Here is a 27,141-nt window from a genome sequence, read left to right on the forward strand (position 1 = left end):
TTCAGCTTCTTAAATGTGAATATATTCATTGTTTCTTTGTTCCAAATAAAAACAAAATCATGTGAAGTGAATAATAATTTTGGTTTGTGGAAAAAAACAAGACATTTGAGAACATCATCATTTCCAGGTTTGATCAACACTGATCAACATTTTATGGTCCAAATGATTACTCGATTAATGGAGAAAATAATAGACAGATTAATCGATTGTGAAAATAATCCTTAGTTGCAGCTCTAATGTGGAGGATAAAGCGGTAGAAGATGGATGGATGGATACCGGAAAGCAGAGAAATAGACTTTTGCACCCATAAGCTTTTCATTACAGTAGTCCCTCAGGACCTCCGCAGGAACGAGCGTCCAATCACAGACGAGATTCACCAGTGTGTCACACATTTGTGACGTTGGCTTCTCCTAAACGGTTGAATAACTGCCAGATATTGAAAGTGAACGTTATCTTGGGAAAAGGGGCAGAAGCACTCACTCATTCAACATTAAGAGGATTAATCTAACTGGCTGTAAACCTGCTGGACCGACATGAGCGTTGTCTCACTCTCCTCATCACAGTGGGACATTTACCTGGCACACCTGGAGCAGATGTTGAGCGTCACTTTGGCCTGTGGCTCAGGCTGATAGGAGCTGCGTCCCTGGCTGAATTTACTGCCCGATGGAACCAGGCCCGTCACGCCCTCCATGCGCAGGTCGTCCAGATCCTCTGAGGAGGGAGCGAGCCAAAGACACGAGGACAGACAGAGGGGGAAAAAAAAGACAGCAAAGAGGGGGGAAAAAAGAGAGGGAGAAAAGAACGAGGGAAGGGACAGTTATTAGTCATACTTTGGTCTGTCTCTTGTCAACATGATGCCCGGTGATGACAGTCGACCGAGAGCCAGTAAATAAACAATCTCAGCGTCACTCACACGCATACCAAAAATCATGACACAACTCTGCTGTAGGGAGCAGCGAGGAAGAGCTGATGACAGCGATGTATCGTGGCAGCGCAGACACAGGAAGAGTACGGTAACAGGCCGAGGGTGAGGGACACAAGGAACAATGAAGTTGGCAGGAGGAACGAGTGGTAAGATGGAGATGGAGAGAGTTTCCTCTCATCTCAGCCCATGTCCCAGAGAGCAAACACACACACACACACACACACACACACACACACACACACACACACAAACAGGCCTTGTTCAAAGTGCCAGATATTTTTTGCTTATCCAACTTTTATCCATATTGTTTTTGAAAGTCTGGAAAGAAAGAAAAAAAAAACCAAACAAACCACAAAATCTGATTTCCTCAAATCTGATTCTCCACATTTGGAGACTTGCCTTTCGCATCACTCTCAATGAGACGCACATCAGCGGCGACGAAGGAGCCCAGCACAGCCGTGACTAATGCATGGAAAAACTGCAATATCTCGATACCAGTCTCCTCCACTCGCTGCCAAGTTTCTCCCTCGCAACAGTGGAGATCTATAGCGCGACTTGACGAGGTGATCGTGTGGAGAGTCAGATGCCGCGTACACGGTTACCACCAGTGCAGATATTAGTGGTTATGTCTGGACACACAAATCCAATTTGATCACAGAGCGTCTGCCTGAAATAATCTGATTTGTGGGAAAATAAATCTGATTTGCCTGAAGTCTGAGTATTAGACACAAGTGTTGCTCTCACTATCACACACTCACACAGAGGAGGAAAGTGATGAATTACATTTACTCACATTACTGTAATTGAGCAGGTTTTTTGTGTACTGTCATTTTTTTTTTAAACAAATTCTTAAGTATGTTTTTTTTGGACGTAACTGTACTTTACTACGTTTGAAATCACATCCGTTACTGAATAAAAAAAAAAAGTAGATAAAATAAGTTATTTAATAAGTAAATAAACGAGGACAGGTGAACGAATGGTGAGGACAGACGAATGAATGATGAGGACAGAGACTGATGAGGACAGGTGAATGAATGATGAGGACAGGTGAGTGATGAAGACAGGTAAATGATTAGGACAGGTGAATGAATGATTAGGACAGATGAATGAATGAATGACGAGGACAGGTGAATTAATGACAAGGACAGTGACTGACGAGGACAGGTGAATGAATGATGAGGACAGGTGAATGAATGATGAGGACAGGTGAGTGATGAAGACAGGTGAATGAGTAGGACAGGTGAATGAATGATTAGGACAGATGAATGAATGACGAGGACAGGTGAATTAATGACGAGGACAGTGACTGATGAGGACAAGTGAATGAATGATGAGGACAGGTGAATGAATGATTAGGACAGATGAATGAATGACGAGGACAGGCGAATGAATAGTAAAGACAGATGAATAAATGATGAGGACAGGTGGTGGATGATGACAGATGAATGATGACAAGGACAGGTGAATTGGCTTTAATGAAGGTCCCTGAGAGAGTGAGAAAGTTAAAGGATTTGTGACCTTTGACCCTTTTGACTGACAACATTATGTGTTTGCATATTTTGTTTTAAAAACAAAAAGTTAAAAAGAAATAAAAACTAAAACTAATGAAAAAACCAAAACAATTATAACCTTGCAGGAGACTTGTCTGGGATTGGCACCAGCGACCTCCATGAGCCTCATGTTGAGGATAAAGCAGTAGAGGATGAATGAATGAACACCATTTTGTCCAAAATAAATGAGAAAACAGTCACACGGGAGGAAAAGTGCACTAGTGGGAAACGCCAATCAATCTAGTCCGCATATTTATTTTGTCATTTCCATATGAAATCTGCATGTGATTCAAGATGAAAGAGAATCATCTCTCACACAACATATCAGGACACTGAGTTTTCAGCAGTGAGACAGAACATGATGCATGGTTTATTTGAAAAGACACTCCACAAGACAACCGTGAAACCACGCCAATAACAAGATTTATGAACGAGCCGCAGTAAAAGTCCATAATGAAGTCCGTGTTTACTGTAGCGAAGCAAGCGGTTCTGCTGAACACTGCGGAGGATCAAAAGAGGAAAGGACTGAATCATCGACCAGACCAACCTGGTTTTCAAACCTCCAGAGGTAAAAACATTTCTGTGAAGGATGAGCAGATGAGCGAGTGTCTGGACTTTTACTCGGTTAAATGTACCGGGGGAAAAATGTTTGAGTGGTCACCATAAAAAAAACGTTTTCCCTCCCGCTCTTCCCCATCAGACCGGAGGAACTTAAGAGCTTTAGTCATGGAGGTGGGTCGCCTTCAGGACACGAGGTGGATCATCATCGTGTCTGCTCTCGTGCGCACACAGTTACAGTACGTGCTCGTCAGATCCAGTTATCTGACACCAACATTGATACTTTTCATTTTGGGGACTGCATTATCTGAGCTCTGGTGGTTGGGGAAAAAAAAAATACAGGCCTCACACCTTGAAAGACGAGAATGCGTGACTAATCACGTGGATTATATTGGATGACACTCGCTCATGAGAACTCCCCCCCCCCTCCTCCCCCCACCAAACATCCATCAGCCGTCGAGCGGAGCCAGGAAATCTCTGTTCAGACACAGGTTTGACGAGACACCTGAAATTGTCTGCTTGACTCCGTCGTTCTCTGAGCACAATAACATGTTAATTGATTCATACCTCACCTGTTTCTTTTTCCATAAACACAGTGCAACAGAACGAGAATGTGTGTGTGTGTGTGTGTGTGTGTAGTCTGCGTCTCTGTGGGTGGCAAAACTCATCTTTCCATTGGCCAGTTATTCCTCCAACAGTAGATGTTTATGGAAGACGTTCCTTTTTAGTCCAACAATGGGGACATTTCTAATTTTACGGCAAAACAGTACAGACATAGCACAGAAATAAGAGGTAATAATCCAAATATTAAATATTTAACTTGAAATATATGTGCATGTGAGGGATTACACATTTATGAAGAAACACCTGCGAAACTAATGAAAGCTCATAAGACGCCGATTCTTCTTCTTCTATTTTGACTGTGTTCGTGTTGTTTTAGCGCTTCAAGGAGGACACACAGATACATTGCAGTAAGACCCTTAAGCATGGCGATATTAAATGTCACATTCATCAGAGTTTGCGTCGGTGGGAGGCGGGGACAGAGAGAGAGAAAGGGAGAGAGAGAGCCACCAGCGATGCTGGTCGTGGGAACTGCTGAAGTTTTCACTTCTACCCTCCTTGACCACTCTTTTGCCTTCTTTTGGCAAAATGACAAATGTGACCAGATACCACATTTCCCTCGGGTCATCGGCTGAGATACAAATCATGGCTTCTTGACACTTGGAAACATTCACTTGTGTGTGGCTGCAGCGCCTCACCCCTCGCCCCCCCCCCCAGTGGGATAACAGCCAACCCGGCTCCGACGCGGACAGAGAACATGAGCTCAGTGTACACAGCTGCTCGTCACCTCAACTCCCCACTTTGTCTTTTTTTAGACTCTTTTCTAGTCAAAATGAAATGACACAATGATGGAGAGAAAAGACCTCGGGCTCCGAGAGAAGAGAGAGATCTAATCTCATGCCCTCAAAGGTCACGAGGTAAACAAAAGGTTTGTTGTCTGGAGGGCAACACATTAACGGGGGTTTAAATGAGGTGTAGCAGAACACTTCAAACTGTAATTTTTGGCAGGTCGAGTGAAAAGAAAACAAAGCAAAAGTGACAGAACAGATTTGAGATTTGTGGATACCCTAAAATGACCCATGTGTGTAACTGTACGACTGTACACACAGTGAATATTCTGATTATAGATTATGAACATTTTTGATTTGTGTCTTGAATAAACAGGAAACACATGATATTTCAGATCAGAGTGCAAACCTGCATGAACATCTTGTCCTCGGTTAAACTGATTCTCATCAGTGTGCTTGGATTTTGTTGATTCATACGTCAAAATGCATTAAAGTACAGGGTAGAACTACCAACATCTGATCGAAAAAGCAACATTTCACGAACGGCCTTTAATCAACATGACGTTTAAATCTTGCTGGGATTACTTTCAAACTGAGTTCACACAGTCCTTCGTCCACTTCCCTCCGTGTTTCCAAATATAGTTGTGTTTAGATGTCGTGTTGTCCGCCAACATTACGGCACTGCAAACAGGAAATGTCAGAAGGGGGTAAACGGCAACATCGCGCTAGTAAAGCGAGACGCCTGCAGACAGGTTGGATTGTGACTGAAAACACGAAAGAAAATTTTCAGGAGTGAATTATTGACCCCGCCCATCCCTGCACTGCTGGTATATACACACAGACGCTCCCTCATGCTGTGTTCACCACGCACAAGGTGCAAATTTGTCATGCAACAACCGGCGTGATAGTCGGCCAATCGCATTTATCACACAAACTGTGTCTTGTGCTCGGGTTTAAACCTTTCAACTTTTGTGAAAAAACACCCTGACGTGACGACGCAACGGCCAATCAGCACCGAGATTCTCCGAATGAGGTCACGTTCTTGCCACCGTCCCAGACTCTGCTTGGGGAAACTTGTTTTTAGTGTTTTTTGTGTACACAAATATTTTTGTGTGTGGATACTCCAAGCTGTACGACACTTTATTCCTTGTGGAAACGTCTGCGGAGAAGAAGCCGTCAGTTTCTTCTCCGCAGACGTTTCCACAACAGCGTGTGCAACAATGCTTTGGTTGATGGTGAAAAGAAATGCCCGTTTCTTCTGTTAAAAACACGGCGACTCGCGGCCAGCACTCCCATCGCATCACAAAATGTACCGAATGATCCCGTGTCGTGGTATCACTCAGGTCTGATAGTATTACTTGACAGATGAAGCATGCAGAGTACAAGTTATGCACTGCAGTTTAAATACACTTGACTGTTTTCTCACAAGAACACACTGTACATCTGATATGTCAAGTGTTCTTTTCTTTCCCGTCTAATTATTCAAAACAAACACGACTGAATACTCTCCTCTCCTCCCCAGGTTCACAATAGAGCTCAGCACGCCTCACACACACTACACAGTTTACCCCGACACCATGACAGCCTCGCAGGCCCGCTGTGTCTAGACACAACAAACTGTCTGTCCACACTCGCCTGTTTGTCAGCCCCGTCACTTTTCCACTCCCCGGGGCACTGGGGGCAGCCATGCATGCTCCATGCAACTGTCTAACGATGAGACACGGCAGATAGATTTAAGAAGAAAAAAAAATAAAGGGTCTGCACTAGGTGGGAGTAAGTAAAGGGGTGGTGGAAACTATTCCAGCGATGCGATCCTCCCAACAAAAGGCCCGAGTGACGAGGAATTCCGTGCCGCAATCACTCGCTCACAATGAAGCCAGGAAGGAGCGCAGCACAGATAGAGTGTCTGTGTGCTCCTCTCTCCAAGGTTTCCGTGTAATTCCATGTTGTTCAGACAGTGACAGACAGACTGGCTCTGTGCTGCGTCTCCCGCAGATAAAACACAGTCCTCATTAGTGCACAAATGACTTAATATACACCTATTTGGATGCTGCGCTGACAGGCACATGTGTTGGAACCGGCTGAGAAAGCAGCCGTACCCCACACGTGGAGACACGTACGCACTCCATCATCTCACCCAGTTCTTTGAGTTATTATTGCTCCCCTTAAGTGAATTTTCCATTCTTTCATGAGCTCTGACGGCATCTCACCACATAACACTGGGCTCTAATTAATCGTCTGTAAGTGATAGATGCTCGCTCCTTTGCTATGCGCAGTCAAACACACACACACACACACACACACACAGAGACCCACATGAGAGAGCGACATACTCAGACGTAAAGATAAAACACCTCGCAGCTCATACAGAGACACTTGCAGACCTCACACTTTTGTCGCCCTCACACTCACACACACACACACACACACACACACAGGCAGGCAGCATTTGTGATTCATTACAGTTGCGAGCACAAAGCCTCCAGTCGGTGGTTACACAGACAACTTTGATGTGAGCTGCGGCGGCAGAGACGCATTTGTTTGGCTTTGTAATAAAAACAATATTCCAACTTACATTTCATAATTATGTCTCAGCTTTCAATAGCACATACCCACGTCTCTCCCCGGCCTAAAAATGTGCCCGTTAGACTCGGAGTCCCCACCGAGCGCAGCAGTAAAAGAAAAAAGCCCTGATCAGAATCAGATGGGGGACACACACACGAGCAGGGCAACATCACAGCTCTGACGCCTGAGGAAAGTTGTATCACAGACCTCGGTGCAAACCTCCTTTTAACTCACTTTCTAACCACAAATATTGCAGAGATTAGGACGTCACCATAGACGCAGCACAGATTTATGAAGCTTTTACCACACTGGTCACCGAGTTTCAGGAGACTCCTGCTGCTGCTGCTGCTGCTTTGGATAAACTTTTATTCTTGTTTTTATTCAGTTTATTATATAGTAAAAAAAACAAAAACATATGAAGACAGCAGATGACTGGGCCACCACACACAATAAAATCAATTACCAAAAACGAATAAAAATAAAATGAATTTTTCTAAAACTCGGCATCACATTCCATTTTTTAACGCAGATGACAGTCACATTTATTTGCCACTAAAACTCTGTAAAACAGCTGAGGGAGAGCATTGCAGAAATCAAGGCACGGATGTCGACTAACGCTCTGCACTTTAATGATAAAAAGACTGGAGGTCAAGGTTCCTGTTGATCTGGGTCCTACAGTATGTCAGTACTTGACACCTACAGCAAGAAACCTGGGTGTAAGACTCGACAGTGATCTTAAATTTGACCTGCAGATTAACTCAGTGGTAAAAATCCAGCTTCTTTCAACTCCGACAACTCCCCAAAGCAAAACCATTTCTTTCTCACCTTCACTTTGAGGATTTTATAATCCATGCTTTAATCACAACTTGCATGGACTATTGCTGTGCACTCTATGTTGGGCTTAGCCAGACGTCACACCACTGCTCGGCCTTTAACAGCGACAGCACATTACTCCAGGTTTAGCAGCACTTCACTGGCTCCCAGTGCGTCTCCAGGTTCCTCCCACAGTCCAAAAACATGCAATATGGGGATTAGGTCAATTGGACACTCTAAATTGACCGTAGGTGTGAGTGTGAGCGTGAATGGTTGTTTGTCTCTATAGGTTTCCCTGTGATGGACTGTGACCCCCGCCTATCGCCATACGTCAGCTGAGATTGGCACAGCTCCCCCCCCGCGACACTCATGTGGAGGACAAAGCAGTAGAAGACGGATGGATTGGATAAACGCATAGATGCAGCAGCAAACACAGACCCAGTGCACCTTGACATCTGCCTTCACTCAGAAACACACCGGCACGCACACACGCGTGCACACACCAATTATTGTGTCATGACATCACCTGCTGTCTCTTAAATCTGCAAATCTCAAAGTAGACGGGAGCCAGGAGAAACAACAAACTTGACTGTTTTACTTCTTTAGATAAAAGCGCTCTGTTCACCATTGTGTTTCCAAACGACGCATAATGAACACGGGGCATCTCTTCACTCGAATGAAAGCGAGACCCGTCTTATCTGTCGTGCTAGATAACGTATATACACACATATATCTGGCATCTTTTGCTTCTGTCTGGCGACAGAGCAGCATCACTGTGTCCATTCAGCTACTTTCCATTTAAAGAAAAACAAAACAAAAATCAGCTCAGTTAATCTACAAATGCTTGTGCAGAGCAGAGATAGGTACGCTGGCTGGTATTAGACCATGCTCTGCGTAATGACTACCGCTAGATTTATGGTATGATCACAGCAGTCTACTTGCCTATTGGTAATTGCTTCCAGTAACGCCGCCATAATAGCGCAGCAATTTGCCTCTCGATTAACGTATCCATCTGCACCGCGGAGACTTTTACAGGCGTCAAACTGGGCGCAGTTAAGACTTTTAGGACGGGGGGGCGTTTAACTTCAGAGGTGAGCGCAGCGCACTGGGGTTTCACTGTGAAAGATTTAGGGCTGAGAGCGAGTTACATAGCGCTGGCATGCAGGCTGTGATGTTGGTTTACAGCGTTTACATGACAACTGTTGTGTCTTTGGTTGGACAGAGATGTGGGTGAGAGGGGTCTGTGGGTGTGTGTCTGTGTTATTGTTGTTGTTGCTGAGAGACCTCGCTGCTGCTGCTGCTGTTGGCATCACTGACGAGCAAAGATGTTCAGTTAAAACGGACGATATTTATTGGGGACTCGGAATCGGTCAGCATCAGTATCGGCCCGATACTGGTCAAAATGACTGGATCAGATATGGGACAGACTATGTAAAATTCACTCAGCACAGACTGTAAAGAATGTAAATAAAAAATCAGCAAAAGCATTTTATCCGAGTCATGTTTGTTGCTGTTTGTTTCTACTTTTTTTGGGAGAAGAATATTTGTGGCACACCCACAGCCAACTACTGAAACATTTAACAGTTTTTATATACAGTCTATAATCTGTATATAAACTGTCTGCAGTGATTTTAAACCCTGTTGTGATCCGTTCGTCTGTACATGGCCTTAGAGAGTTAAAGTAAGTGTACGTTAAAATCTGTGTGAGTTGAAAGGCTAAAAAGGCCTCATCAGAAGAAAAAGAAACCACAACGGTTGTGGGTGGAATTGTACTTCAGGCAGCGCTGGATCAAAGGAGATACTGAGGAGAGGTCCTCAAACACACAGGCATTATTTCTCCTCTGTAAAGACACGGCTTCATTCAGCGTGTATCAAAAATCAGACAGAGCTTCGTCACAGCCTCACCCTGTCCACACCAAATCTTCACCGTCACTGTGGATCAGTGAGAGTGGGTTAATCCACTCCCACCTTCTCCTCTTCCTCTCCTGTTTCAGGAATCATGCCAGAGTGGGCAGACATAGAGCCTCAGAGATGCTCGACACAAACGTGTGCTCTAACTCTGCTGCAGGTTCACACAACATTTAAAGTGATGTCTCCCCAACGCTGGATAAAAATTAAAGCTTCATAATTTCATTTACTTTTCATAGCACCTTGGGAAAGAGAGAGAGTCTGCGTTAATGTTGCTCCGGGGGACAAATTTCACTGCATCACTGAACACAAATGATTTTGTACACAAAATTTAAAATTCACAAGTAGGAAAAACTTCCACCAAACCCGACGGGAACAGTGAGTTTACAGCGGGGGGAACTGGCTAACGTCGTCTCATTAACTCGCCATGAAACAACACCGCCGGGCCAGAAACAGGGTGTTCCTCTCCACACGCTGAACTTTGCTCGTTCCTCTTGTTTCAGATCAGTATTACATTGCGGTCTCACGGCCGAGTGAAAAGCTAAAATCTCCGAAGATTTTCCGTGGGGTTTTTGGGGTTTTCTTTTACGACAGCATGTGAGTCATATTAAACTTTCAGTACGGTTTTGTCTGTGGTTAAAATATTAAGCGCAGAACTAATGAAAACAACTGTGGGGAAAACACAGGGATGGCCGTCCCAGAGCAGTTAAAGAGTCAATGATACTTAACCTCTGAGATGATTTGATTTTCTTATTTTGGAACAAATCAACCTCAAGCCTTAGTTTTGGTTGTTTTTTGATATAATTGTAATCGATCTGAAAAATATTGGCTTGCAGTGTTGTAATCCATTCCTGTTTTTCCATGAGCTTCTCATCCAGGTGCTCTCAAAAAAAATATTCTTTATTTATTATTAGTATTAGTATTATTATTCCCTCACAGTATTTGCAGTTGTTGCACACATTCACTGCCTCCCAGTGGATATTCTGAGGTATATTTAAATGTTCACTTGGTTTAATCTCCTCTTATCCTCCAGAGGTTTGGATAACACGACTAATTACATCCACACCATGGGACAAGTATATTTCTCATTAATCTAACTGCTCTCATTAGTGTACAGTGTGTGTGGATCTTCTGTGTACAAGCAGCAGTCACACACACACCAACGAGGAGGAGGAGGAGGAGGAGGCGGCTCACGGCCAATTAGTCAGCGTGTGAAGAGCAAAAGCTGATAATACATGAAACTAGTGATACGTGCATCTGGAGGTAACACATGTTCCGCTCAAACAAACAAAAGTCTGTAAATAAGCATTTCCTCATGATTATAAAAACAGTGTGTTCATGTGAGAGCATAACAAATTTATTAGACAACTTGTCATAAATATTTTAGAAATCTTTCAAACGCTTGTTATTTATGTGGCAAATAATAAACTGAATTCACCTGTTTTTACCCACATTTGAGCCCCGCTCACTGAAATTTCAACCACTAAAACGTGTTTTTCTGTTCAAGAAATGCAAGTAAATAACTATAACTTGACATTTTAATCAAGAAATAATCTGGAGAGCAATAATAATAATTACATTTTAGCTTTAAAAACCATTTGGTTAAAGCGTCTACATACAGGTGTATTATTTTGATAATTACCAATGCTGTTAATTTAGAACAGTTGTGGCTTTAGGTGGTGGTTTAATACATTTGTTAAGCACTCTCTCTATACACACACACACACACACACACACACACACACACACACACACACACAGGTTTGTGGTCATAACAGTCATAGTGAGGACATTTAAACAGGACAATACATTCTCTAGTCCCTTACCTAAACCCTTGGAACACAGAGCATTTCAGATGCTTTTTCCCATTTTAAAACCTACAGTTTATACAGAGACTATAAGAAGGTGTCTTATATACTTTTTCAGCACAAACTAGACCATCTGATGAAAAATAAATTAAATTTTAACCATCTATATAAACAAACTTGAGCAAAAAGTATTCAAAAGGTTTAAAATCAGATTGAATTTGTGAAATTTGGAAAGAAAGTTCACGTTTTTAAGAACAAAAAGAAAAGAAAAACACGCTCTATTTTGTGACTTCTGCAACAATTATTTCTACTTTACAGTACTACTAAAAAACTCCGATAACAATATAAACAATACAATATCAAATCAATCAGAACTTTGACTCAACAACTAATTTTGTTGAGTCAAAGGTTGTGTAAGGAGTTGTAATAATAACACAGCAATTTACCATGGGTGCAGCTGCAGCACAGATAACCTAAACCTAACCTAAACCTAATTCTAATCACAAAACCAGGTCTTGACCCTGAAAAGGCTATTGTCAGAATGTGAGGACCAGGCAAAATGTCCTCACTTCCTTAAGTATAGAAGTTTTTTGGTCCTCACAAAGGACTCAAAAATCCTCATACAAGAACACATGTGTCCTATGAGGTGTAAAGCTACGTTTTGGCCACTAGATGTCAGGCTAAACAAATGTTTAAAAATGATCTGCCTCTGGTAAAAGTGTAGTAGTCACTCTACTCTATGCAGCATATGCTGCCTGTGGGCAGAATGATTTACATAGTGTCCTCTTTATTGTAAAAGACACAATGTTGCCAGTTCAATATCATTAAACTGTTGCTGTGATTAACTAAAACAACATCAAACCCATTTTTACAGAGAGAGAGAGTTCCTATAGCAACAGAGTCCTTTATTAAATCCCACCATATGCTTTAACCTTCACGTGGAAGATGGATAGATAGATAGATTTCACCTTCCAGGATCAATGTACTATATGCACACACAGGTATCACGGAGGATCATAAGTCTTGTAAGCCGTGACATTCGGTCACATGAACACAACACTGTGACAAACCTCCTAAAAGCACCACATGCTACGCTGCCGTCACTTTAATCAAGTGTGTGGATGGTGGTGAGGCGGGTCGTTCACACACGGTGACAGTGGCAGTAGTTCCTGTGAAGAGCCGCCATGACCAGGCCCTGACAGAGTCGGCCGTGACCTCACTGCATTACTTAACTTGAATTACTGCCTTGCACTGTAATGTAAAAGCCCCCGGAGGAGGGAGCCTTGGTTTCACAGCTATGATCACACAGGGCCACAGCACAGCATCAGCATCCTGCTTTATGGCTCTGTTTATCACCGCTGTGTACGGCCGCCCTGACTGATGCAAGAGAAAAGCCAAGGTTGGTGTTCATGCTGTTTTTCCACTACATGCTGCCGGCACGACTCGGTTATTTGGCTTTTCTGAGGTTCCAAATTAGCTGAGCAAATACTAAGCGTGACGTCCTCAGAGTGTCGTCACTGGAAGGTCATGAGCCGGATGTCCGACACGAGAATCAAACCGAACAATGGCAAACTGTAAATCAGTTAAAAAGACTTAAAAATCCTGAAAACGTGCGTTAATCTCCAACATTAAGCAAAGGAAATGTCTAAAATCTCATCATTTAACAGTGGAGTCTGGTGTATTTAACTGAAAGCCAGCGATCACAACCTCTGCTGCTGTATTTCACTTCAGTGACTGTGTCAGAGTCTGTGCCCCGGTAGCATTTACAAGCAATAAAAGCTATTAAAAACTAGCAAACCCGCTCTAAAAACTAAAACTAATGAAAAATCCAAAACCATTATAAGCTTGATTGGCACCAGCAGCCCATACAGCGGAGGATAAAGTGGTAGAAGATGGATGGATATTTATTTTAGTGTCATATGAGCTAATTCAATTAAGTGAATAAATCAAATGTTCTGGCAACAACATTTCAGTGAATGTAAATAAATAAAACGAATAATCCTTGCAGCTAAAGGTCACAAACACAACGTCACATCAGACACTCGTTTAGTCACACTTATTCATTCATCTCCACGCGGGACACGACCAACATGAAGCACACACGTGTATATTCATTCACACACACACACACACACACACAAAAGCAGAGACGGTAAATTAAAAAGGAGGCTACTCTGTGATTGTTCAGCTGTCAGAATGAATACCTGCTTACACTCGGAGGATGAGCACATGTGGTTCAACTGTGTAAACAGGAAGCAGAGTTTCCCTTCACAGCTACTCATCAAATGCTGCAACGTAAACCCACTACAGCTCCGAGCCTCCAGTCACTTGGTTAAGCCTTTACAAGTCGGCATTCACGTATACAACTGCTCTGCCTCTTCATCTGCCCTCTTATTAAAAATAATCTCTCTTTCTCTCTCTCTCTCTCTCTCTCTCTCTCTCTCTCTCTACACAGTAAGTGCTTTCCACCTTGACCAATGTGCTTTTAATGAATGCAACCAAAGAAAGGAATATGACTGTAGGAACATTAGATTAAAGCAGGTGACAACCTCACTCGCCTTATAAAAGGACTGATTTTTATTCAGTGACTATATTCTAATATAAGTCAATGCCTACTGTATTCTCTGATACTTTCCGTCCTGTGCAAATCAGCAACATTTGGTACATGAGTGTTTAGCACAATTGCTTTAAGAGCAAGAAGACCTGGGTTCACAACATGTCCTCCTTGTGTGTGTGTGTGTGTGTGTGTGTTCTCCTGAGTCTCTTTGAAATCACACAGTTCTATGTGTAGTTCAAAAAGAAACATACAATTAAACAATGGTGTCTGATTACTCATTCATTTAGTCATTAAAGAAAAAGTAAACTTCATCAAAAATCATGATTAATCTAGATTAACGAATTTCAAAATGTGAGATTAATTACTCTATTGATAGCACTAATTTTGATCCATGATAGCTACTGAATCACAAATAATATGCTACAGTAATTTCAACTAAAAGTTAGTGAAAATCAAATGGAAGAGGGAAGAAAGATTGATTTTATCATGAAGTTTGATGAGATACAGAGAATGAGCTCAACATCAAGAACGACTCATTAAATATTAAATGTTACAGATTTTGTTCCCGCTAAAGACACTGATGATGTTGAAGCTGTAAATGTACTGCATGTTTATGCTGATACACATTATGGTAAATGGTCTGCATTTATATAACGCTTTTCTAAGCCTTGATGACCACTCAAAGCTGCTTTACACTACATTTCTGCCATTCACATCCATTCAATCACGCTTTCATACAGCATCCTCATCTTTTCATACCCAGTCACATGCTGCCGGCACAGCCTTCAGGAGCAATGTGGGGGTTAAGTGTTAAGACTAGCAGAGCTGGGAATCAAACCCACAACCTTTGAAACACAACTTGCTCTACCACATAGCAATATACGCGTGTGATTATGTACTGCATGTATGTACACGGATTATGTATGTATGTACATGGATTATGTACATATGTACGTACATGGATTATGTATGTTCACAGACTATGTATGTCCATGGATTATGGATGTACGTACACAGATTATGTATGTACACAGATTATGTATATTCATAGATTATGTATGTTCATAGATTATGTATGTATGTACACAGATTATGTATGTATGCACACGGATTATGTCTGTACAGATTGTTATGTACACAGATTATATATGAACACAGATTATGTATGAACAGAGATTATGTATGCACACCGGTTATATATGAACACAGATTATGTATGTACACAGATTGTGTATGCACATAGATTATGTATGTTCATAGATTATGTATGTATGTACACAGATTATGTATGTACACAGATTGTGTATAAAAGGCAAAATGCAACGTTACCCAGCAGCTCCATGGCGTCGTCCTCGTCCTCCATCTCCTCCTCAGCAACAGAGGGCGCCGGGCTGTGGACAGAATCAAAGGAGTCCTGAGACAACATGGCGGCCAGGAGCTTCTTATGATGCTGCTGCTGCTCTTTCACCCCTTTGCTCTTCGTTTCCATCTTGAGGCTGAAAGTGACACAAAGAAGGAGAAGAGGAGAAGATGACTTTAAGAACAACTCCGTCACAATAGTAATTGCATCCTCTCGGGGCTTTCCAGTGGCGTTCACATGACTGCGTTTGAAAGGTCTTGGCAGCCGTTCCACAGTAGTTAGGGACAATTACACGCAGCCAACTCCAGGTGCCTTACAACAGGGAGAAGGTGGCCAGGAATAATCACAGCACTCACCAGCAATCCATTAGCTGTGGATATTTAGCATTCCGACTCTCGCTGAGAGGTTTCCCCGTCATTTTCAGTCAGTGGGAAAATCCATTTAATCCAAATAGACTTTATATGCAGGAGATGTGAGCAATCGAAGGCCTCGCTTCTAATCCTGTACAGAATGACGCCGCTGTTTTTTTGTTGGATCATTTTCTTCCCAATTCACTGTTTAATCCTCCATTTAATTGTAGGCTAACAAAATCTCATAAATTATTGCCATTCATAATGTAAATTTTCATCACGATAATCCAGGTTTTTGCTTAAAAAAATACATGAACAGGAAGAAATCAAACACTTTTATTTATTCTCATAATACTTTTGTGGGTTCTTCTTACACGGATTAAATTGTGTTTATTTATCCACACATGAAACACAGAAAATGGATGAAATACCATCTCGAAAATCCTTTACACCTTTATATTAGAGAAATTAATTTCTCTAATCCACAGCTGAGGGCATGGATTAGAGAGCTGGAAGAGTATTAATTTGATGCTAATCTCAGTTTAATGACTTCTATTTGCAGCTAATTGGAAGAGGTCAGGAGATGACAGATATTTTCCTCATACCCTCAGAGTGGTAATTATAATCTGTTAATAAAGGCGAGGCGAGGCACATTTTTCCACACATTTTCTCCTCAGTTGTTTTCAGAGTTTTTATTTGTCTAACAAAGTTCTTTGGAAGAAAAATTGTCTTGTCAACTCCTATGGTCACAAAACTATTTCAAACCAGACAGTAAAATGTAATAGTGTAGAGAATAGGAGCAAAAATGAAGGAGGAGGGTGATAGATTATCACACAATAATCACAATAGTACAAACTCATATCTTCCGTCTTTGGCTGCTGGCAGATCTAACAGAACTTTGAACCTTTAAAGAGGCCATAGCAAGGAAGTGCCAATTAACGCTGCATTTGGATCAGCGTCATTACCTCGTCTATGAAGCCCTAAAAGTCCATAACAATCAGTTCAGCCACTGCTGAGAGCGCGTTTTATTGTTTTCCTGCGCTCTACAAAGCTGCAAGGCACTTCCGTTGACTAATTACGTCACTGGCGAATCTCACCCCTCCTGTAAACAGCAGCGCCTCCTAGTCCGGGCACATCCGGTGACGTACTTTCAACCGTAGAAGAAGAAGAACTACTCTCTACTACTCTCACTACTAGTTTGCTCTGTTCTGGGTTGTGATAAACAATACCAGACGCTCCACAAGCTCCCCGCCAATGGGCAAAGAAAAGCTCAGTGGATATATTTCATATTTGATGGGAATATCCCTGCTACATTTCCCAAATACCTCCATGTATGCGGCAACCACTTCACGGAGGATTGTTACACAAACGTCAAATATAAAGTATAAAGCAGTGCCAAAAACCAAACAATCTGCATCCAGTAGCACCACAGGATAAGTTGGCTTAAGAGTGGCTACAACGCAATTCCAGTCAAAACTAAATTTTTACAGTAATCTGTGCTGTTAAAATCCATATAGACGTAAAGATACCAGGCGATATGTCAGGCACCTCGTCTCGCTGCTTGTTGTTCTTGAAGCTGGTGGATATCTGTTCACTTGATCTAACGCAGAGGTGTCAAACTGGATTACATGCGGCCCGCCACTTAATATCACGTTACTGTAATAACATGGCCCGCAACCTTCCTTTAAAACACAGGTGGTAGAATGTAGACAGAATGTAATACTAAATATTAACATGAAATTATGTGTATAAGCTTTTCCGGTGTCTTAATTTACAGTTGTCCATGTGATTATTTGCTTAATTTTAGATTATTTAGCATCATACTCATAGCATTGTTCTGATTGTGCGGTACACATCGTTCCATATTAAAACAAACTTTTACTTTGAAATTCTGCCAAATATCATCATGGAAATCTTTATTGTGACATCACGATGGAATATTGTGTGGTCATTTTAAGCTCATATTGCCCACCCACTACTCAACAGTTGTATTTTCCCTCACACTTAACCAGACTAGATGCTCATTGGGGGCCCAGGTCAATTGAGACTGACACCCACTGATCTAACCCTTACTAACTTTAATATCTTGTTTATTTTCCGTGCTTTTATTGCAGTGTCTAAACGTTCTCCAGAGTAAGACAAGGGACAGTTTGTCATTCAGTAAAAGATGTAAGAATTCACTGCACATTTTAAATCCACACCTGCAGTTTTCTGGCGTTTTTCCTCCTGCCACTGTGGCGGCGTAAACAATCCGAGTCACATAGAGCTCTATAGTAGGAGCTCTGAATGTGTGGTGTTACAGGACAGACATACTGTACGAAGAGGACAGAAGCTCAGTATACAGCACTGGACGATGTCCCACATCCCATTCCACTGGACAGAGCCTGTCATAACAAGCCATTTGCTTGAATCTACTTCTGCCACAGTTGAAGCTGATTTCCCATGTGCCCCCTCGGACTTGTGCATGGAGACTCTAGTCACTCACACGGACAGCCACCGCCACCTGTCAGCTCTCCTCATGTTACTCGGTGACAGGTGGGCCGGAATGAGGGACAAGAAGCAAGAAAGATGAAAAATGAAAACAAGTAAACTTAGCAGAGAGAGAGAGGAAGAAGGCGGACTGTTTTGACAAATAAGGTCAGAAACATGAGCATCCTGTCTGAGCACCAGAGGGGACGGACCATTAAGACTCAGACAGTGTTTTAAAGAGAGGTCAGAGATGATCTACGCCAGCTTCTCTTCTTATGCACATTATAAAATCACACTTTTTCAGATCTCAAGTTTGACTTTGTGGCTCAGACATGAACATGGTCTCAAAAAGCCCCAAAACTGAATCTGAAGTGGGAGCAAAAGGTCCTTGTAGATTTGATACGAGTCCTGAGAGAAGGAGCTGTGATTATAATTTAAATTCTATTAAACATCCTCAAAGTCCACATAGGTAAAGCATTTCACTTATACGTGTAAATATACAGAGCAGAGCTGATCGGTGAGCCCACACACACCACACACGTCCCCTATCTTCAAGCTCAGGCGTCTAACTAAAGTGATTCTCCCTTTAATCCACCCATACAGTAACCTTAATGAGATTAACAGTGTATATGTCAGCCCGGGCGTGCGTGTGATGTATGGTTTTTATTAAATCCTCCTTTAATTAGTCACATCAGCAGCTGCAGTGCATGAAACACACACACACACACACACACACACACACACAGTGATACTAACAACTGGCAAAGACATCTGAGGCTGTTTGGATCTCGGTTAGTTTTAAGTTTAAAAATAAAATCTAAAGGAATCGCCGAACAGTTCAACAGATGACACAGTTGTGTTGTCAGAGACGTGGAACGTTTAAAGAAAAAAAAAAAAAAAAAAAAATGGGCACAGAATTCTGTTTGGCCTTGAGTGCACAGAAACGAGGTTAGCTTTAATTTGAAATTGGGTTGAAGTTGTATCGTGGCAAAGCACGTTTGATCGAGCCTTTGAAAAAGGAATTATCAAAGCCACTCAGATGGGCATCCCTCAGGCGGTGGGAGCCGCAGTCAGACGTCGTCTTCCTCCTTGTGTTCAGTGCCAACAATAGTGTTGCTAAACCTTGAGTATTAAAGTGATTCACACACACACACATACACATTAATATCTAATGCCACTCACCTCCCAGCAGGACTGCTGTCTCCACTCCAGCAAACTTCAGTTTTGGCCCGAGGGACAGGAGGGTGCAGCATCTCCGCAGCGAGTGGGTCTGCGTCCTCTTCTTCACGACCGACCCACTCCCCGATCACCCGGGGGCGCAACACTGAGCTATAACTTCCCAAGTTCTAAAAGAAAAAAGCCAAAAAAATTAATGAGTGAAGTGAGAATGACCGATGACAACATGATGGTCACAATGATTTTCTGAGGGTTGCCTCCCTCCAGTTCTGCTCCAAAGCACACATTTACATCCCAGCTCAGAGTAAAATCCACAGACTCTTCTGCTCGCCTCTGACTGAATCCAGGATTGGATCACATTCTCTTGTTTACATGAGCCGAGCAGGTGTTTAGTATTCACTCTGCTCCGTCTCACAGAAAAGCCAAGTAAAAAAAAAATCTCTGGGCCAACGGCCAAGGATGCTGGACATGTACTGCCGCATCGAGCGACACAAGAGTGAAGTCCCTGTCAAAACATATGCCGCGTTTTTGCCATTATCTACAAGTAGCTCAGTGCAGCCACTGCACGATTGTGTTGGAAGACGGGGCAGGCAAGGACAGAGACGCGGCTCAGGAAAAAGCTTTGCAACTGAGATGGAGGACATGTTTACTGTAAGTGCCACATTCTCATTTAACTCCATGAGATCATTGGTCATCATCAGAACAAGTAAAAGTTATATAATAACTTTCTGCCTTACTCTCACCTCTCTGAACTTCTTTTTCTTCACGCTCCATCCCAAACTCTAAGGATCTTTGGAACGGGTTACCCATGGACATTAAATCTGCCTCCATTGAAGATTTTAAAATCCCTTTTAAAGACCCACCTCTTCTCCTTGGCCTTCACCTCAGGATAAAAATAACTCCTTTACCATTTAACTATTCTGTCATGTCACAATTTGATTATTGATTTTATACCTTTGCACTTTGGTCAGTCTTGGATGTTTTTTTAAAATGTGCTCTAGAAATAAAGTTGACTTTACTATAATATAGAGTTTCACTTGAAGCTGATAACCGTTTCCACGTCTCATCAGTGAGCGTATGAGTTTGTCAAAGACTCCTGGCGAGTGAACATGTACCTGGTCAAGCTCATCTGTGATGGCAATACCTGTAGAGAGAAAAACACTGTTTCAAAAGGGAAGCAAATAATACATAAAATGTAGTTTTTTTTTTTGTTTTCAATTAGTTTTTCAAAATAAAATGAAAAATTAAATAACGGATAACGAGTTTCCCGTTTCTTCCAGTTTTGATTTTTCCATGTCCTGTCATAGGTCATAAGTTAGAAAGATAATCACAGATTTGAACTTCCTCGATCAATAACATTTAAATTCTACTCAAACGGTCCAAACCAAGCAGTCCCATGTCGGGTCTTTTCAAAATAAAGAGCTATAGAAAGCCAACACTCTGACTTCCAGCGAAAAGCATACTAATGATTTGTAGACAGTTTTATTATTATTGCGTGTGAAGCTCCTCCCCCGTCAAAGGTCACTTTCGGGTGTAACTTGCGTTAGATGGAAAAATCAAAACTCAAAACTCATCACCCATATTTTTTTTTTCATTTTTCATTTGAGCACAATATTGGAAATTGGAAAAAAACAAGTTATTTTTTCATATTATTTTGAAAACTAATGATACACAGAATTTGCACCCCACTGTGCTGAAGCCACTCACTGCGCGACAGGCTCTCCAGGGCCTTCCCCAGCTTCTTGCTCTCCTGCAAAATGTGGCTGAGCTCATCAAAGTCCCGACTCTCCCTCCAGTCCCAGGATGGGTACTCGACCGACCGAGGCCCTGGACGTCGAAAACATACACAAAAAAACAAACTACAGTACCATAAATAATGTTCTAAAAATCTATCCATCTTGTTTCCAAAGAGGACTTTGTGAATTACTGCAGCATGGAGTGGGAAGGACACACTAACACAAAAGTGAAGGCGTCTCTTCCATGAGCACAGAGTCCAACTGGCCAGAGGCCAGAGGACAGTGTCTGTCAGTCTCTTTGATTAACATTCAGACTCAGTTACTCCAGGAGCAGGCAGTGACCCACATACTGTGCTGACGTCCAGCCCCTGTCCTTCAGCAGCGCTGCTCAACGTACACATGTGATGGTTTATTCATAAACGGATGAATATACACATTATTGATAAAGCAAAGGGCAACATTCTTATGCTGCAGCAAAGCTGAATTTGAAAGAATGTGAAGCCCAGAGGGGGAGGATGATGCCAGACAAATAAACTGCTTTCTTCAGCCTTTGTCCAAAACAGACACGTTCCAGGTGCAGTGTCCTCTCTTTTTTACATTCAAATTATTGTCAAATTAGTTCATACAATGCTGATTGATTGTGTTTCTCAGTATAGCCGTGTTCGCCATGAATTCTACTGCTCACAAAAAACCCGGTCGATCAGCACAACGATGGCATAAATCAGGGGTGTCAAAACCAGCAGGATGAATTTTTGTAAATGTGAATGATTACAATCTAATGAGATACGATATTTTCCAGTTCCAGCCTTTGTGGATCCACTGTCATCTGTAAGATAAATGGTAAACTTAGGTTTAATATTGTTGAAATTGCACTTATTTATCTCAAGAAATGTCAGGTTGTTGGTTAAAATGTGGAGTCCTTCATAGGTTCATAGGTAATTATGCTATTATCTTACTGGTCCGGCCCACTTGAGATCAAATTGTGCTGTATGTGGCCCCTAAACTAAAATTACATAATGCTTCTTGGCCCTGCCCGCCCCTGTACTGCTGCTGCTGTATACACACAAACACTCCCTCAGTCAGGTCTGATAGTATTGCTTGACAGAACCTGTTTTCCCATGAAGGATGCAGCATACAAATCATGTTACATCATTTGTGTTGACGAAGACCAAGAAGAGGCAACAAGACATTTTAAATAAAGTCATGCGTGTTTGTGTGAAACATATGTGATGACAGATGCTTGTGTTTGGAGTCACACACAGTCCAAAACATAAAGGAGACAGTGAATAATTAACAACTGTAGGGCTACAGTCTGCTCTCCTCTACCCTTGTTTACCCGGTTTGTAAAAACCATAAACATCAGAGCAAATGTAGGGACTGGAGGAAGGAGGGGAAAAAGAAAACTCTCATTACTTTCTCTTGCCGCTGCTCTGCTGTATCTTAATAGCTCAGATTAAGGGTGAAGGATTCTACTCCCAGTGGGTCGTCCATTAAAGCATCAGTCAAGTAGACGTGAGGCCAAAGCACATTAACCTCTTTGTCAAAACACACACACACACACACACACACACACACACACAGAAAACAGTGACGGATTAATTTTAATCAGCATATTAGTATATTTATGTCAGCTGTTATGTCATTCATGTCACATTTTAAAAATAATAATGACAAGAGGACGTTGTTATGTTTTAAAATTCCCATGAGGCGTGCAAACCATAACACCCGTGCATATATTTTTAATGATTTAAAAGAAGCTGAACACTGCTCACCTCCTTTATTTCTGCTTCTACGTCATTTTCATTTTCATCATCAGACTCTTCTTCCATGGTGAGAAATTGTCACTGCAGCCTAAAATAGACTTGGTCTGTCAGTGACGGAGCACAGCGTTAAATTATTGAAGTCGCCTTGCTCCCCAATCTGACCTAATCTGATTGTCTGGAGTATCACACTTCGTTGGAACGTCACAGCTATAGGAATTTAGTGCAGAAATAAATCCCCCTCATCAGCATCCATTCTGCATCGCAACAATTCATCTTTGGAGAGTGAAGCAGTGCACGAGTATAATAAACTCTACATCTCAAGGAGGATGAAGGGAGGGAGGGAGCTGGACTCTACACTGTGACTAACCTGAATAGGATATAATTGTGTCAAACCAGAGACGGAGACAAAAGCCAATGGAGCATGTAATTGAGATACAACAGGTTACAATCAAAACTGTGCAGGCTCACATGTTTAGTGTGCAAATCTAACTTAATAAACTAAATAAAATACCTGGAGCTGATAAAACGTGAAATTAGATTTGTGTCAATATTTTCAAACAACACTTTATGAACTGAGCAAAGCAAAAAATCAAAATACACAAATTGAAAATAAAATATTGATTTAATCGTTCAAAAATATTGTATTTTATTTGATTAAAATACACTTTTTCTTTTGCATTTTAATTCTATTTCGCAGTTAAGTAGCTAAACTTAAGTTAAGTAGCTTCTGATGTTGTAAGCTATGTGTAGCTTAGCTTGCTACATGGTGCTAGCTTCAATAGTGAAGTGTCATTTAGAGCTGCTAGCCCTTTAATTAGCTCACAGCATTTTGCATGTAGTCTTCCAGTCTGTGACGTTGTAATATCGCAACAGTAGCACAAGTGGAGAATCATAACATCTTTAATGGGATGCCACCATTGCTAAGCTAATAGCTAATATTAACCATGAGCCAATGGGCCAAATACGACTGTAGCATCTTTTAATATGGTTTAATTTACTAATTTAATAAAAATTTACTGTGACAAGATGATTCGCCTTCAGGTTTGTGTGTTTTTTAGCGTGTTGTACCGTGATAACGTGTTGTTTCCTTCTTAAAAAGTAAAAAGTATCAAATATACTCACCTGACTTGGATTCTGGCGACGGAGGAGATAAACTGGACACAGCCAGGTCACTCTTTGACTTCTTTGGTTTCTTTGGGTGAATTTGCCAAGGCTTCTCATAGTTGCTGTTGTGTTCTCTTCGCGTGTTCTTGTTTTCTGTTTGGGAAGAGAGAGCACCAAAGTCTCTGCTACAGATCACATGGTTTGATTTTTCATCCTGTGTGTTATTGTAGGAAGGAGTAGGTCCAGTAATAAGCAGATTGTGCATGTGTGTGTGTACTGACCTGGGGAGCTCTGTGCCCACAAAGCTGCAGAGCCAGAAAGAGCTCGGTGCAGCTTGGCAGTGCTGTCTTGCTTGGTCTGCAGGTGATCAATGAGAAAAGGTATTGGATGGTCTGGAGTCTCCGTTATCAATTTGGTCATCAATTCCTACAACGAGCAAATAAAGGAGAGGGCAGTTAGAGAAAGGTAAAAGATTTATTTATAAGTCTCACTTTGTAGTTGACGTTACTATCAAGAGAGAGTAGATGAAAACAATTAGTCAGTGTGGCGAGATAATCCGCTCATCCTCAGTGTGGCTGCAGCAATTTACTACAACAGTGCCATTATACTAAAAAAAAGAAAAGAAAAGCAGCATAAAAAAGAAACAACAGTGCGTCCCTAAAGATGGGAGCACTTCCCCTTTGTATCAATTAGCAGCAAACATGTCCACGAGCTCCATCCAAATCGAATCAGGACACAAGGAGGAACAAGTAAACAACGAGTCTGGGTTTTAAGAGTAAAAAAAAACAAGACCAGAGGTTTAAACAGCGAGGATCATTTGATAAAGTGTGTTTGATACAAAAACAGACAAACAGGAAAAACAATGAGCATGACTCACTGTCACTACAATGAAAAAAGAGAGACACCATTATTATATTTTAAATTAAAATCAGGAAAAAAGCCTAGTACACAATACACTGACATTTTATTAAATGTGGTCATTAAAAGATGCTCTGTTATGAGGATTGTGAAAAGTAAAGTATTAAAGGGAGTGAATAATGTAACTTTTCTAAATAAAGGGAACGACCGTTACATTCAAACCCACGGTCAAGTGAGTTCACACTGCACTGATGAAACCTACCATCAGCTACACAGATGACACAGAGGGATGCGTTTCTATGACAGTAAAGTGATACAGCAGCATACTTTAGGTTCATGAATTAACCCCGGTTCTCTGAAACAAAACCAGTGCCTATCCCGGCTGACATGGGGCAAAAACAGCCATCCAGTCTCACATTCACACCTGTGGTCAATTTACGGTGCATTCACACCAGAACCTTCTTAATTGAATAATAGTTTATTATTATTATTATTATTATAATAATAATAATAATAATAATAATAATAATAATAATAGTCTTAATAGTTTGTTTGCTTGGAAAGTCTGGTTTGTTTGGGGAGGGGTGAATGCTCAACCCAACTCCAATGTGAACTCTGGTCCGCCTAAAAACGTAGGTCTTCGGGTGAAGTGAACTAAATGCAGGAAGCGGACTACAACTCAGGGCATTGTGGGTAAACACAACCACAGCACACTCAGGTGTAGAACGATAGCCGGGAGAAATGACTGAGCCCATTGTTGCGGAGTATGTGTGTTGTATGATCACATAAAATGATAGGATTTGATGCTCCGTGTTTTGTTGTCTTGTCTTCTCCTTCAGTAGTTCTTGACACAGCGCTGCCTCAGGCGAGGAGGGGAATACGTTATTCAAAAGGTTTTGGTTTGTTATACTAAAGTGTGAACGTGTGAAAGCAAACTCGGACCGGCTGAATGTTGCAACCCCCGATTGAACCCAGTCCCCAATCCAAATATTAGGTGTGAAAACGATCTTAGAGTGTCCAATCTGCATGTGTTTGCACTGTGGGAGTGAGGCAGTGAGACGGAATATTGAGTGGGGAACAAAATAAAATAAGGACCAAGAGTCGTCCTTTCAGAAAAATCCGAACACACTGATTCACTGAGTGTGACTACAAATGCAATGTGAACATTAAAAGGCACGGGATTCGACTGTATAAACATTTTGGCACCAAAGCAAAAACGATTCAACGACACTCAGAGGTTTACACCAGTGCCTCTGAGGCTAATGTGTGAAGTGAAATGAGGAAGTGTGTGTGCGTGCATGTGTGTGTGTGTGTGTGTGTGCTGCTGATAAATAAAAAATGAAGTCTGAACTGTTTCATCAAGTCACAGCAGCTGGGGCAGATTTCAGGACGACTACTGCGGAGAGGAGTCGTTAGTAGACTGCAGTGAATTGACAGTAATGTATGGATGAAGCGTGTGTGTGTGCGTGTGTGTGTGTGCGTGTGCGTGTGCGTGTGCGTGTGAGTGTGTGTGTGTGTGTGTGGCCATGTATTACTGAGCTGGTATGGGTTTGCCCTTGCAGACCTGCTTATGTATCAGCAGGTGTGTGTGTGTTTCAGGTGTGGGGAGGGCTTGTGCGTATGTGTGTGTGCGTATTGTATTTGTATTTAGGACCTTTTCCGCATAAATGGGGACCAAAACCTGGTTCCAATTAGACATACATAAAATAATTTCAGGGCTAAGATTTGAATAGTGGTTAGGTTAGGATTTGAGCATACTGTCCAAACGGACGTCAATGCAGTGTCCTCAGAAGAATAGCTGTGCTAAACTGTGTGTGTGTGTGCGCTATAGTTGGCTATAGGGTGGCTATAGTTGGCGGCCTTGCCTGTGCCGCATGTGCTCAGAAAGTTAATCAGGTAAGTGGTCAGGGGGAAATTCCTGCCTGGCCCCGGCAGCTACAGCAGTTCTAATAGCATGTGTGTGTGTCAGAGAGAGAGAGAGAGAGAGAGAGAGAGAGCAGACGAGGCTTCAGGTCTGCATGCACAAGGATCACACACACACACACACACACACACACACACACGCTCTTCTGCTTGTCAAATAAAAGCCCTCCACAAGAGAATACAGCGAAAAAACACAGGAGTTAAATAAATCATATCTCCTCAGACGTGCGATGGATTTCTGAGGCCTGAAATGTGGATTTCATAACTAATAAGACTTATCAATGAATGTTGTACACCCAGTGAAAGTGCACACTCAGATGTGGAGAGAGGGAGAAAGTGGCACAGGCATGAGGTGGAAGCATAAACACA

At 41.9% G+C, this 27,141-nt stretch overlaps 1 protein-coding gene across 1 annotated transcript in view; it reads right to left on the reverse strand.

Moving 5' to 3' along the window:
• Positions 1–27,141, reverse strand: part of c1h8orf34 (chromosome 1 C8orf34 homolog) — a 68,867-nt gene that overhangs the window by 27,305 nt on the left and 14,421 nt on the right. Inside the window, exons 2-8 of the mRNA XM_058643063.1 lie at positions 24,273–24,417; positions 24,010–24,144; positions 21,096–21,215; positions 20,504–20,532; positions 19,395–19,558; positions 15,363–15,529; positions 576–711 (exon numbers count right to left, since the gene is read on the reverse strand). Coding sequence (XP_058499046.1) covers positions 576–711; positions 15,363–15,529; positions 19,395–19,558; positions 20,504–20,532; positions 21,096–21,215; positions 24,010–24,144; positions 24,273–24,417 — 896 coding nt within the window. The remainder of the gene's footprint in view (positions 1–575; positions 712–15,362; positions 15,530–19,394; positions 19,559–20,503; positions 20,533–21,095; positions 21,216–24,009; positions 24,145–24,272; positions 24,418–27,141) is intronic.

Source organism: Solea solea, chromosome 1 (assembly GCF_958295425.1).
Source record: "Solea solea chromosome 1, fSolSol10.1, whole genome shotgun sequence".
NCBI classification, from domain to species: domain Eukaryota; kingdom Metazoa; phylum Chordata; class Actinopteri; order Pleuronectiformes; family Soleidae; genus Solea; species Solea solea.